We start from the raw sequence: 12,869 nt of genomic DNA, 5'->3' as shown, positions 1-12,869 counted from the left end.
CTTGATCATGTCAGGGTTAGTATGGCTTTTTACATCCTAATAGTATAGTCTAACAGATGATTTGTTGGATGAGTGGAAGCTCAGAATGCCTCTTGACTCAACAAAAGGCCCACTTGTCAAAACACAGAGCTCCATGTGAATATGTGTTTGAGGTAGCAGTGAATGAACCTGTTTGCAGTGAATCCTCAGTCTCATCTTGTCTGATAATCATTCATGAAGGTGTAATAATGTGCTTAGCTAGAAGAAGCATTGACATTGACCAAGATGTTTAACTTATTTTGAATCCAGGTGCCAGATGCCACCTGCCAGAGAGTGAGGAAGAGGAGGCTGTGTGTGGCTCAGCCATCTACACTTAAAGTAACTGCTCTAAAAAACAAACTGGGACACAGCAGCTTGCCACAGAGGCAGAGCGCCACTGGCTCTATTTGTTCAAATTTAAATGCACAGGGGGCTGACAAGGGCTGACATACAGCGCCATGTCAGCCCCACAACTCACATGATTGTGGTTAAAAAAAATCTGAAAGCATTTCTTTCTATTTTTAGCACTGTTCCATTCATAATGATTGAAGGAAATGAGATGCTTTTGTAAGTTTAATGCTTGTACTTTTCTACAACACAATAGGTTTCGTGACCCAAGGCTCTCCACTCACATTCACATCTTCACATCAGACAGTGGCAGTGATCTTTGTTGCACAGAATTATCTTCTTTCTCCTTTTAAATGTAACTCAAAATGACTAGAGTTCAGTGTCAGTTCTTGCATGTTTAACTTAACCTCAGTCAGACACATCCTTAATCAGAAGGCTGGCGGCTGCCACCCGCCAGTCACAGCCAGCACTGCTTCTTGCCATTACCCTCCAAAATCTGCAGACTGACAAGAGAAAGAGACGCACACACTTTCACAAAGAATAATAAATAAAAATGTTGTCTAGTTAAACTGCAATTGCTGTAAATGATATATGAACATGTTTCTTTTTCTTTTTTAAAGCAGCACTAGATGTTCTTGCTTCACTGGAGACCATCAAACAACAGAACACCACAGATACTGTAGCCAGAAAACATACAAATAGAAAGAGTTGCACTATTGGTATCATTGCTATCATTGTTCTAAAGCTCATTATTCATTGCACTTAATTTTTAAGAATATTTTTAGGTTAGTGTGTAATTGTCATTTTCGTTTTTACTCCTCAGAATCTGTTCATTTTTAGCAGGTCTTATAATTAGGAATATTAAAATGTTCATATGAGGAATATTTTTTGAAAAATATAAGGATGTTATGTTTTTTAAATAATATGGTGTTGCTGATGCCAGTAAAATATGTGAAGTTATTTTTATCCAGTCTAATTTTTCCATATATTTTTTCTTTCATTTATTATTATTCATTTTTATTGTTGCCACAAGAAGAAATTCAGGACACAAAAATATCAGTTAAAAGTGTTTGTACTATACATGCAATGCAGAATACACTAGCATGTTAATGTGATAAAGTTAAAGAAAAACTGCAACATGAAGAATGGGGAGCAGCAAAGTGGGTCTAGAAGCAGCAATGCAGTGAGGGCTAGGAGATACAGAGAGAGAATCCTGAAAGGCTACAGAGAAAGAGAGTACCTTAGGTTTGTAACAGCTTGGATTTCAGATTACTACATTCATTTAACTTTTAAAAGAGATGCAATATGTTCTACATAGACAATGAAAACACTCAACGTCAAGGAAAATATTGAAAAAGCCAACTAAGTGCAGTGACATCCATCTGATGTGTGCAAGTGTGGGTCCTCTTGTATTCAGAAAGATGAGGAAGATCTGTTTGCCTGAATTACCAGTGGAGGAAACATCATTCTTCTAAAACAGATCCCCTCATTGTGTTCAACACACCTTTTCATACTTATTGGCCAGTTTTATTTCCACTCGTTTATTCGGGATTTTCCTTTTGTCACCCATCTGTATCTTGTAACGTCAATGTGAAAAGTCATAGTAGCCACGAGGTGGCGCTGTGGCCTCCAGGCTATCATCCAATAACAGGCGCTTGCACCGAAGAAGTGAACGACGCAGGAAGCAAACCTGCATCTCCGGTTGTAGTGAGCTCAACGTTGGTTTAAGTTTGCTTCACGCTAGTTGGTTTGGAATTGTTGTCCACTGTAGGACAGGCTTCGGGTTCGCGTGTTAGATGTGAGTTTTGTTTTATACGAGCGTGTGCGTGGGCTGGTCCCTTCAGTGAACCGCAGTGTCAGATAGCCTAGCTCCCTTGCAGCTAGCTTGACGCGCTCCTTTCACGCAGCGTGCTAATAACAAAACGGGTCGATTTAAATAATGAATTTGGTCGAAAGCAAAACTCTACACCAACACCTACGCGATGAGGAAGCTCTTGTGGTGGAAAACGCCATCCGGCTGGCGATAGACTCGATAATAAACGTGCTGTACGGAGTGAACAGCGCCAGGAGTCATGAGTACCAGCGGATGGTGACCGACAGGGACAAAGAGATCCAGCGGCTCGAGTGCAGGCTGAAGCAGATAGAGCAGGAGCTGCAGGTGCTTCGCCGACAGGGGTGCACCTGTGGGGTGTTTGGAACCCAGCAGAGCCTCGTCGGATCACAGACCTCCGGTGACCGAGAGAACAGAGAGCACGGCGGGTTTGTACCAGGCTGCATTGACACTGAGATGACAGCAGGGAGGCAAGAGTGTGAAATGAGCATCTCTTGTAAGTAAACAGTGCAAAATAGTTTCCCTTAATTTACGAGTTAATGTTCAGAGGTGGAGCTAGTGCATGAAGCATACATACATGTTACTTGTTGTTTCTGTTGACACTGATTACGTCTGTAATAATGATATTACAGACATTAGGCTATAGGTTGGGGTCCATTTCAGTAATATTTCAAGCAAAAACAGTGAAACAATACCAGATCTATTTTAATAATATACTTACTTGTGTATTATTGATTCCAGCCTCTAACATGTTTAAAATGTGATAGGCAGTTTTTGACAATTTCCTGACATCTCATTGATTAAACCATTAATTAGTTAATTGCAAAAAATAACCAGTATATGAACCAATTTAGGAAATAATCCGTAGTTTCCATTTTAATTGTAATATTATCTGCATAGTTTTTTCTTAAACATGTTTCTTTTCTGACCTTATTAAACTCAATATGTAGAAAAGTGCTGAACTAGTAGCTGTGCAAGTGACACTGCACAGAAGTAATGCATTAACAATTTGTATTACCTTAACTTAAATAAGGAATGTTTTATCTGTTAATATGGACTATAAAACAAACCCTTTAATTTTCCAAAAAGTTGTAGCCTGACAAAGAAATGCTCTGTGTATCTTACCATAGTCACATTCCTTATATTTATAAAATTCATATGTGCTTATTTGGCATTTGGCTGCCTCACAGTTACTGTCGGCATCAGTCACTGATGTAGATAATATGAAAATGCTTGTATTTAGCAATAAGTTTCATTTTCTATAGTCAACTTCTGAAAAAAATCACTTATTGTAATAAACAGTTCTTATAAAACTTGGAAGAGCAATGAAGTAAAACAATACAGAGCATGTTTTTTGAGCTCTTTGAAAAGGACTGGGTCCACAACATTGGCATTAAAGAATCTTAAAAATACATTTGCTTGTAAAATACTGAATACAGAGGCACAGCTAATCTTACTGCTCTTTTTCTATTGATTGTTCAGTCTGTAATATGTTAGACAATGATACATTTCCACCACATTTTCCTAGAGTTGAAAGGGGAGATCATGCACTTTTCTTAATGTATTTATCTAAAAATTGATTAAAATTTGTGGCCCGTTAATTGTTTCACCTCTGATGCATTAATAATGTGCACCATGGTATTTACACAATAACAGGAAAACCAGTCTCCTAAACCTCTTCAAGACAATTATACGTGTGAGAGACTTAACTTTCATTTTTAGGAGTTGAAATGGTTCCTCAAATGCAGGCAAGATTTCGTTTTCTCAAGCATCCTCCACAAGAAATGATGGTTTCACTATTCTGTTTGTACATTTTTCTTGGCAGGGCTTATTGCAGTCAGGTCCAGTGTAGGAAGTCATTAAATCACTTATCTGATTGTGTGTGTGTAAAAAATATACTGAAAATGTACAAATACACAAAAACCCCTCCGCCAACAATAATGATAGTAATTGTCAAAGTAACTTGAATGCCATTTTTGTCTTTCTCCACAGTGGGTGTTTTTGGAAGGCCCTCTTCACGTGTTTCCTCCCAAAGCCACGAGTCAGCTCTTCCATTGTCCCCCAGTAGAACAGGTCTGGACCAGGCCTGCGCCTCCCACTCCTCAGAGACCTCGGGCATATCAGAGGCTGCCAGGAATCTGCCTACATCTCCCAGCAGCCTCGTCAAAGAAGAGCCGTATGATATGGACACAATCATGATCAAGTGGGAAATGAGTGAGGAGAGACTGGGAGAGCATCAGGAGAACACAGGCGACTCATGTCTAGACAAAGAAGGTCCTACTGTCAAAGGTGATGTGTCCTACCTTTTACTGTCATAGAAGAATAATCACAGAAGTCACAGATGTACAGGGATCTTTTTATTTAAGGTTGTCTTCTGCTGTACAAATGGCATGGACAGTAACACCTGGGCTGGGTATCAACCTCATCACAGCACAGAGTATCAGAAACTCAAGTAGTAAAATACTCCTGCATGTCTGTTTATTCTTTGATCATACGTTTCCTGATTTAAAGTTTAATTTTATACAGTGCTTTATATAGGGAACATTCTGGTGTGGCTGCTTGGTTGACTTGTGGTATTGTTTTGGATCCCAGATGAAAGTCTGGAAAGTGTGGCTGCTTGGTTGACTTAAACACCTATACATTTAAGAACCTTGGCTTTTATTTAACAGAAAAAAATGATTCTACTGTGGTATCGTTTTGGATCCCAGATGAAAGTCTGGAATGGTTTTGACCCTGTTATCAAACAGTTCCAAACAACACTCAGCCCTGTACAACAGCCTCAGCAGAAGAGTAAATGTCATCAGTGGAAAAATGGATTAGCATGGCTTTTGCTGTTGCATGACTAAGAAATTGTTCATCTCTACTGATTTCTTTAGAAAAAGAGGAGGACAGAGAGGGGAAAAGGCTCAGGGAGAAGCCTCATGCAGACGCTGGCAGACAGATCACTGAGGGAGGACACCTGAGGTGAGTTGCTGCATGGACACAGTTACTAGGTCGCCAGGGTTGCTGCCTGTTGATAGCACAGTGTTACATTTGGAGGATAACTTTTTTTTTTCCTACCTGCTGTATCTCCCCTAAAAGTGGGTATGGTGACTCTATAGCTAGTGCCAATTTCACTATCACTGCCTCCATTGTAGAGATCTAAGGAAGCAGTCATGATGCTAGGGTTGCAACAGTCTCATAACATCTCAGAAAAATACCACGGTTTCATGGTATTACATAATTATTATCAGCTACAAAGACCCCCAGAAGAATGAAAATGGGTCTTTAATTGCAAGTGACTGTGACAGTTGACTGAACGGGATTGCAACACTAGATTGACCCTAAAGAATAAACAGTTATAAAGATGATTTAAAGAAGCAGCATAACTATAACATGTTATAGAACTAAAGCATGTCACCAGTAGCAGAGGAATTATTCACGTCCTTTACTTAAAGTACTAATATCATACTGTACAAGTAGCCTACTCTGTTACAATAATAATGTCAATGTATTAGTAGACTACTCAATACACAAAAATGTTAAGATTCAAAGTGTTTATTGTCGTATGCACAGTAAGGAAACACGTTTCCCTGCACAATGAAATTCTTCTGCTGTCCACAATGAATGCCAAACAATATAGTCTAAATATAAAATAAAAATAGATCAATAATAATACAAAATAAAGGCACTTGAAAAACAGCGAGTGAAAAATGTAATAAAAATATGCTACAATCAGCTGTATGTAATATACTGTACAGTATATTAAGACCCTATCATGGGGCGACTGTGGTGGGTAGAGCAGTCATCTCCCAACTGGAGGGTCGGAGGTTCGAATCTCTGTGCCTGTAGTCCACGTGTCAAAGTGTCCTTGGGCAAGACACTGAACCCCCAAGTTGCCCCTGATGGTTAGAGCCATCGGTTGAGTTGGCGCTGCAGATGGCTACCTGGGTTCTGTACCGGAAACAAATTCCTTGTGTGTAACATACTTGGCCAAATAAAGGTGATTGTCCTATCACTCAGTGCACGGATGTAAAAGCAGGACATGACTGTTGTAGTCGGCTGAGGTGCAGCTCTGCTAAACTAGTTTGTATCCAAGTGTGACGGATTAACCTGCTGATTAGTTTCTGTTAATCGACCGACTGGTTTGTAAAACTTGTGACAATAGTGGGACATGCCATCACAATGCACGAAACGATTATCTGAATAGTCATTAATTTACTGAAGGTGCACAAGCCAGACCTTCACTCACACACGTATACTCATTTATGTGACACAGGAAAGTTTGTGTGTTTCTGGGGTCAGATTGGGATCAGTGCGAGTTCTTTGGTAAATCAGATTGGTGGGAGAGAAAGGCGCACGTGCAGTGCATTTTTTTTAAATCCCAATACCGATAAACAAATGCGCATGGTATGAATAGCGGAAAACACTGAATTTCCAGTATAATGATACTGACAAATAACATTTAATGTGACTCTGTCACATGTGGCTCATACCTGGTCTTAAAGGTCATTTTTTTACGTTAACACCATTTTAAACACTCTGGTACAGAGACTAAACCCAGCCATGATTTTCCTGTACTCACTGCTAATGTCTGTCAATCTGTCAGTAGCTTATTCGTCTGTGCTATAGACCTCTATTGTTGTTCGAAAATGACTTTAAAAAACATCAAGGAAACTCATTGCTGCACTGGTTGACGTTTCCTCATTGTGAAGCACAAGACCCAGATTTTTATTTATTTTTAAATGTTGCCCCAAAGGCTCCGAGTGGTCATAACTTTACAGCATCTGAAGTAGCAAAATCTCTGGAGATTCTTAGCAAGTCTCAGGAGGTGCTCGTGTTTCACAGCGAGGAATTATGTCACCTAGCGCAGCGGTGTGTTTCCCTGATGTGTTTTTAATTGTTTCTGAAAAAGAGTGAGGGTCTATGGCACCGATGAATAGGCTGATCCAGGACTGGACAGACTGACAGCCATAAACATTGAGTACACACAAGTCATTCTTGGTTTGTCTCTGTATGGGAAGTGTTAAATAATGTTAATATAAAGAATTACCATCTCAAGAGCCGGGGAAAGTGGAACCAAAGGCTCAAGCCAAATCGATACCGCAAGTGTTTTTGATATATTGTCTACACTCCCTGTGTGTCCGCTCGCGCTTTGCATGTAGTTGCAACCTGAAGCATTTTTTACGCTTTACCCCTCTACAACAAACGTATCAAACCAAAAACTATGACCCCAAAACTGTGATATGAAGCGAACCATGAATTTTGTGAACATTCCACCCCTAATCAGAACAACAAAGTGCTTGCTGAACTAAATACTTAATACTATTCTTCTTCTGTGTGATCCTTTCTTGCTTCTCGAACTCCTCAGGAACAAGAAGAAGAGCGTGCCAATGTCCCAGCTGACGGAGGAGGCTCAGAGACTGAAGAGGGCAGCATGGAGAGCAGCTTCCAGGCGGTATTATGCCCGAAAAGTAGCCCGCCAGCAGGGAAACCCGACGCACTCTGGCCCCTTGCCCCACATTCCAGCTTCTCAGTATTCACAACCCATCTCTTTTGTAGATAAGAGGAAGAGGACGCTGATATCTGAGTTACCTGAAGAGTCTCAGATGCTGCAGAGGGAGGCGTGGAGAGCCGCATCCAGGAGGTACTATGCTCGAAAGGTGGCTCACCACCGGACCAACCCCACGCTGTACGGACATGTGCTTCAGAACACAGAGCTGTCGGGAGAGACACAGAGACCAGACAGAGGAGGCTCCCACAGCAACACTGGAGGAATAATGTGCAGCTAATAAACAGAAATGCTGTTTCAAAGAACGTTCTCACACACTATTCAGTCTTTTTGCAGGTGTGTAGGATCAAATGATAAAATCAAGCCTAATCCTGCACACTGCTCACCACTTGTACTCACTGTGTCAACGTTTTGGTCAGCAGACCTTCATCAGGAAAAATGCAACCAGCTTACTGTCTATATACAGCATAGCCAAAGGAACTGAGCTAGGAAAAACCCCTTCCAGTTAGAGGACACACCTGGTATATGCACACATTTAGGGTCAAGCTCATTTTCATAGTACATAATCTGGAGCGCTTACTACAGTAACTTTGCTATTCAAGTATTTTATTGTTTGGTGAATCCAGTAAGAGCTTCAGATTATGTACTATGAAACTGAGCTCAACCATAGTTGTGCACATTTGTCTCAGGTCTCCTAATATGTGAGCTGAATAGTTTGAACCTGGTGTTTTAAATTTACTCATTTGTGTTTCTTTATTGTTGAATTATCAACTAATATTCCTGAGAACAACACTGCATTCACATCACTTTGTTTCTGACTATTCGCTAATGAACACTCTCTTCATTACAGGCTTCTTTGGCGCAATGTGCGCCTGTGCCAGCTGCGCTAGAATGAAGACTGAAAGTAATTTGGGGCATTAAGAGTTTTGTTCAGTGTTGCAGCGCCCCTGGAGTCCAACATCTGTAACTACGATTATGACATATACTGTATAAGCTAATGGGCACATTTGAGCATTTTTGTGTTACCAGTTAATTTTGTACTGGTAAAAATAAATGTTTTGTTCGTTTTTTAAAACATGTGAAATAAAAGGTTTTAATTATACCTGTGGTTTTTGTTTATTCCTGTTGTGGACAAAGAATGATTGCAGTTTAAATGTCTCATTAAATATCGTTTCATCTGGTATTCCACAAATTATTTGTTCATATGAAGGCATTTCAGTTCATGTCAGCCTGAAGCAAAATGAACTAACCCTGAGCGATGAAAGCTTTTATCTGTTCATATACGTCTGGGCTTTTCCGCTGGTTAGTTATGCGCTGTAAACATAACGTTTCCGTTTATTTCAAAATACTTGTACACTGAATTGAATCAGACGCACAATATCATGTAGGGTTGTTTGGTGCCGCATTTGGCAACACACTTTCAGGTGATACAATAAAAGCTACGTGTTTTATCCAGATAAGTAAAAGAAAAGAGCTCAGTCGAATCACGGGCGAATAATAAATACGAAAAATATAATTACTACGGCAGAGAGTTTGACACATTTCTGTTGAATTGTAGGTTTTAGGTCTGTGCCTCTTGGCTCTGTTAAACGTTGCTGCCCGCGGATCCGCTCCTCCTGCCCCCCAGCTAAGAAAAACAAGGACGTTTTGCAACAGAGGCTGTTTGTCGCCGTATATTCCTAAATATTACGCATTTCGACCGCATTCTGACGCACAGCTGATGTTGCACAAGTGTGTTGACTACAGTACCATATAGCACTGAGTATTCATCGCTCTGTGGCTTCAGTCTGAAATATGATCTGTTTGACAGCTGCTGAGGCAAATGCACAATGGGGACAGGCCTGCGTCCGGCTGCAGCTCCGGCTGCGCTGTGCTACGGAGTCAAGGCTACAACAAGCGCCTGTGTTTTCCTAAACCAACAAGAAGGTCTGACTGTTGGTACCAACGGACATTTTTGAGCGAATAACCAGGGCTTTGTCAGTTTTAAACACACAATCGGCTTTTTGTTTCTATTTTTTCCTCGGTTTCCACTACGAGCGCAGGGCGGACACGCGTTTCTTTTGCCTGAGGCTGGCTGTTTCAGACTGGGGATAAGGGGTCTTTAACCTGCCGAAGGCTCAGGTCTGGACACGCAGGGAGGCAAACGCCTATCGGTGTCTATGTGCTGTTGTAGTATACGCCGTAAACATCATCCACAGTCAGGCTGGGCAGAGAACAGGATTGGCCTTTAACGCTGCCAACATATTTTGCATGGAGGTGTATTGTGGAGAAAAACGTTTCAACCGCCGGCGCAGTCACTCCCCACCAAAGAAGTAACCGGATTTGCCTGCAAGGGTTTTGAATATATACCTTTTACACATTTTTAGTGCTACAGGGCTACATTTATGCGTATTCAACCCCGGATAAAGGATCAGACTCTGGCTCGCTGTAGAACTGCTTTGGCGCACTGAATGGGTGCGTTTACCACTCTGGTTTTTCCCTGTTTGAAAGCTACTACTGTCCGGTAGAGGGTCGTTTTAAGATATGATATGTTGCTATAGCATTAAATACAAATGCTGATTTAAGAAAAAATCTTTTAAAAGGTGAAAGTTTTAACTTTAGTGTCTGCAGTCCCAGTGCGCCATATGGTACTTTTTCTCGTCACACTTTGGTTTCTAAAAGGACTTTAGAGTGTAGCTTTTCATTTTTGAGTATAATTGACTGAAGTCTGACAGAATTGTTATTGTAATTACCTATTAAGCTGGATCCTGTATTTCCTGGAGCGTTTGGAGCGCTCTCTGTGCCTTTGGATACACCTGTGCACCTTTGGCGCAGTCCATTTGGAGCCATAGCTCAATTTTTACGTTGTTGGATTCTGCTCGAATGACAATATTTTCCTTCGAGTTTTTCTTATCCAGTCCACAAGAAAATGGTCTTTTTGACTCATAAATCCACCAGTGAACTCTTTGTAGCCTCCCAAAGATGCTCCAGGCCTTGGCAAACGCACAGAAGGCAGCAGAAACTGTCTGAGACTTCAGCTGCGCACTGACTGATAGTCGCTGTTCAGTGTCATCTGTATGACTACTAGGTGGACCAAAATAAGTTGAAATCATAGGGGTAGGACAGAGTTATGTGAGGAGGGGGCGTTGCTGTTTAAGGCCCATTACATGCCATTTAAAAATAAATCTTGGAGCCTATGATTTTCTGGGGGCCAAATTGGCCATTTCTGGGTTTGAGGGGCTATCTGGGCCCTTAGAAAATGGTTTAGTCCAATTTGATCACCCCTACATGTACAACATACATGGAAGTGTCCTTTTTTGCAGGGATTGCTGGGAAGAAGACGAAGGCTGTCGAGGTTGGGACTTTAGAGAGGGAGGTGCAAGCATAGCTACTATCAAAAGGTAAGAAATCCTCTGTTGTGATGTAGCCATTGGTGCCCAATGGTGGCTGAGAGGTTGACTGAGACTGTATACTTTACATTTAGACAGAGAAATTGACGTTTTCGGGTGTATTTAGGTGCCTTTACAGTGTCATAAAGCAGGCAGGGTCAGGGCATTATGGTGTGCATTAACAAGGAAATATGGAGGGACGGCTAGGGGGAGCCATAGCTGGGCAGGAAGGCAACTGGCTGGCCCTGAGCCGTTTGGAGGGAGGATGTTTTGCTTGTTCCAGTACTCACAAACATAGGAGAACTCCGGGTGACACGTCATTGTTGTATGTTAGTCTTCATTAGTACAGTTATTGTTTGAACTGCATTAGCCTCAAGGGTGGCCTTCCTTAGACGGGACTCCCAGCTGCCAAACAGGCTGTGATCTGTGAAGACAGACAACAAACTGTCATGTTGCATGAATAAGTGGCAGAAAATTAGTGAAAATGTCAGGAAAACATAAATAGTGTACTTAAGGAACACATTTATTAGAATATAATGTGTAAAGTTGGATTAGCATAGCATTGCTATGATCATAGAAAACATTCCAAGATGGCCACTCCACTGCAGGCAAACAGGTGAGAGCAGCCTGACATTTCCTGATTAGACAGACAGAGCTGCTGTGTTTACAGCAAACACACAGTCAGATGTTGCTTCTAAACACTGTCTTATCACTGCATTAATCTGGAGATACAATGCACAAGCAGAGTCACTGAGCCATAACGTCCCCGCACTTTGAGAGGTGTTGGAAGTGTTGTGTCTCCTGCTGCCTCTGAAGGCCATGTGGTCACAGAGCAGTGATTGGTCAAACTGGAGCTGTAATTGGCCTCAAATATTTGCTCTTAGTATTTATATTAAAATATAAACCTCCCTTTGTTTATAAATCGATCCCTATTTTGCATCACAATAATAGAAACAACCTCAAACTGATCAAGTTTACTCATTAAGAAATTTCATTTAAGGTGAAGAGCTAAATGTGGATTGTTTTCATTTGCACAAAGGGTTCATTTATAATTGCAAATATAAATGGGGCTTCAGCAGACCATTGGTGCACTCAACTCATCGAGCTTATGATGAATATAGCACAGATCATCTCATAGTAACATGTTACATCATTACTGTTAGAGACATTCTTTGTCCAAAGACTAAATAAATCCTTTCATTACCTGCATCTCATAGTCTGCTATATTTTATTGAGATATGGAGTGTTTTCTCATGTAAATCATCAGCTGTGGGAAAAGGAACCAAAACTAGAATTAAAAAAAAATGTAAGAATATAATTTGACAATTTAGTTGCTATGAAATTCTTACTATAAAGCAAAAAAAAAGGAAACTAAACAGATTTCTAAGATGCCATCTTTAAAATGATAAAATCTTATAAAAGTGACATTTAGAAAATATCTTATGGGAATTTCATTAAATTTTACAACATTTTTCAAGTGGGGGTTTTACAGGCATCCTAATAAAGTAAAATATTTGCTCATCTTTCTGTTTATTACTGATTTTTAACACACCTTTTACAGTTAATCTGAAGTTAAAGGGTTAAATCCTGCTCCTGAGCGTCACTGCTTTCAGTCCACAGTGGTGGTGCTGAAATCAGTTGGTGGATGTTATGGGTGTGTCGCCTTTGGTAAAATACTGCCCCCTGTGGTGGACAGGAATATTTATATGGACATGAAAAAGGCAAAACAGAAACCACCCGTTCGTTGCGTGTCTCTCAGGGACCTGTTTCAACTTGCTCAGCCTTGTGGTCACAACCATAACAACATGGTTAT

The 12,869-nt window shown here is 40.7% G+C and overlaps 2 protein-coding genes and 1 long non-coding RNA gene across 4 annotated transcripts in view; 2 read left to right on the top strand and 1 right to left on the bottom strand.

Annotated features, from left to right (window-relative positions):
- Positions 1 to 2,008: 2,008 nt before the first annotated feature.
- On the top strand, positions 2,009 to 8,711 carry LOC109974701 (uncharacterized). 2 transcript variants are annotated; one of them, XM_020625040.1, is made up of 5 exons: positions 2,009 to 2,693; positions 4,190 to 4,486; positions 5,074 to 5,161; positions 7,548 to 7,634; positions 7,739 to 7,828. In XM_020625040.1, exons 1-5 carry the CDS (start codon positions 2,306 to 2,308, stop codon positions 7,740 to 7,742), a joined length of 864 nt encoding a protein of 287 aa, XP_020480696.1. In that variant the 5' UTR covers positions 2,009 to 2,305; the 3' UTR covers positions 7,743 to 7,828. The 2 variants fall into 2 exon arrangements, with proteins under 2 accessions (XP_020480696.1, XP_020480695.1); XM_020625039.1 differs by adding an exon at positions 8,539 to 8,711 and having other exon boundaries at positions 2,013 to 2,693; positions 7,548 to 8,024.
- The window catches only part of LOC109974705 (uncharacterized), a 15,447-nt gene continuing 10,387 nt past the window's right edge, over positions 7,810 to 12,869 (bottom strand). The window contains exons 3-4 of the long non-coding RNA XR_002277010.1: positions 11,347 to 11,480; positions 7,810 to 7,896 (exon numbers count right to left, since the gene is read on the bottom strand). This is a non-coding gene — a long non-coding RNA (uncharacterized LOC109974705). The remainder of the gene's footprint in view (positions 7,897 to 11,346; positions 11,481 to 12,869) is intronic.
- Positions 10,991 to 12,869, top strand: part of rpz (rapunzel) — a 6,534-nt gene continuing 4,655 nt past the window's right edge. Inside the window, exon 1 of the mRNA XM_020625044.1 lies at positions 10,991 to 11,068. The gene's annotated coding sequence lies outside the window, so the exon portion shown is untranslated. The remainder of the gene's footprint in view (positions 11,069 to 12,869) is intronic.

Source organism: Monopterus albus, unplaced genomic scaffold, assembly GCF_001952655.1.
Source record: "Monopterus albus unplaced genomic scaffold, M_albus_1.0 scaffold344.1, whole genome shotgun sequence".
NCBI lineage: Eukaryota > Metazoa > Chordata > Actinopteri > Synbranchiformes > Synbranchidae > Monopterus > Monopterus albus.
The sequence above is the reverse complement of the archived record's forward strand: the minus strand, read 5'-3'. Positions and strand labels throughout refer to the sequence as shown.

What these genes read in the sequence shown, in the direction of transcription:
- LOC109974701 (XM_020625039.1), top strand. Translation starts at nt 2,306, where the DNA reads ATGAATTTGGTCGAAAGCAAAACTCTACACCAACACCTACGCGATGAG. An exon ending in GTGTGAAATGAGCATCTCTT is followed by an intron (nt 2,694 to 4,189) that starts GTAAGTAAACAG and finishes CTTTCTCCACAG; the next exon opens with TGGGTGTTTTTGGAAGGCCC. An exon ending in AGAAGGTCCTACTGTCAAAG is followed by an intron (nt 4,487 to 5,073) that starts GTGATGTGTCCT and finishes TGATTTCTTTAG; the next exon opens with AAAAAGAGGAGGACAGAGAG.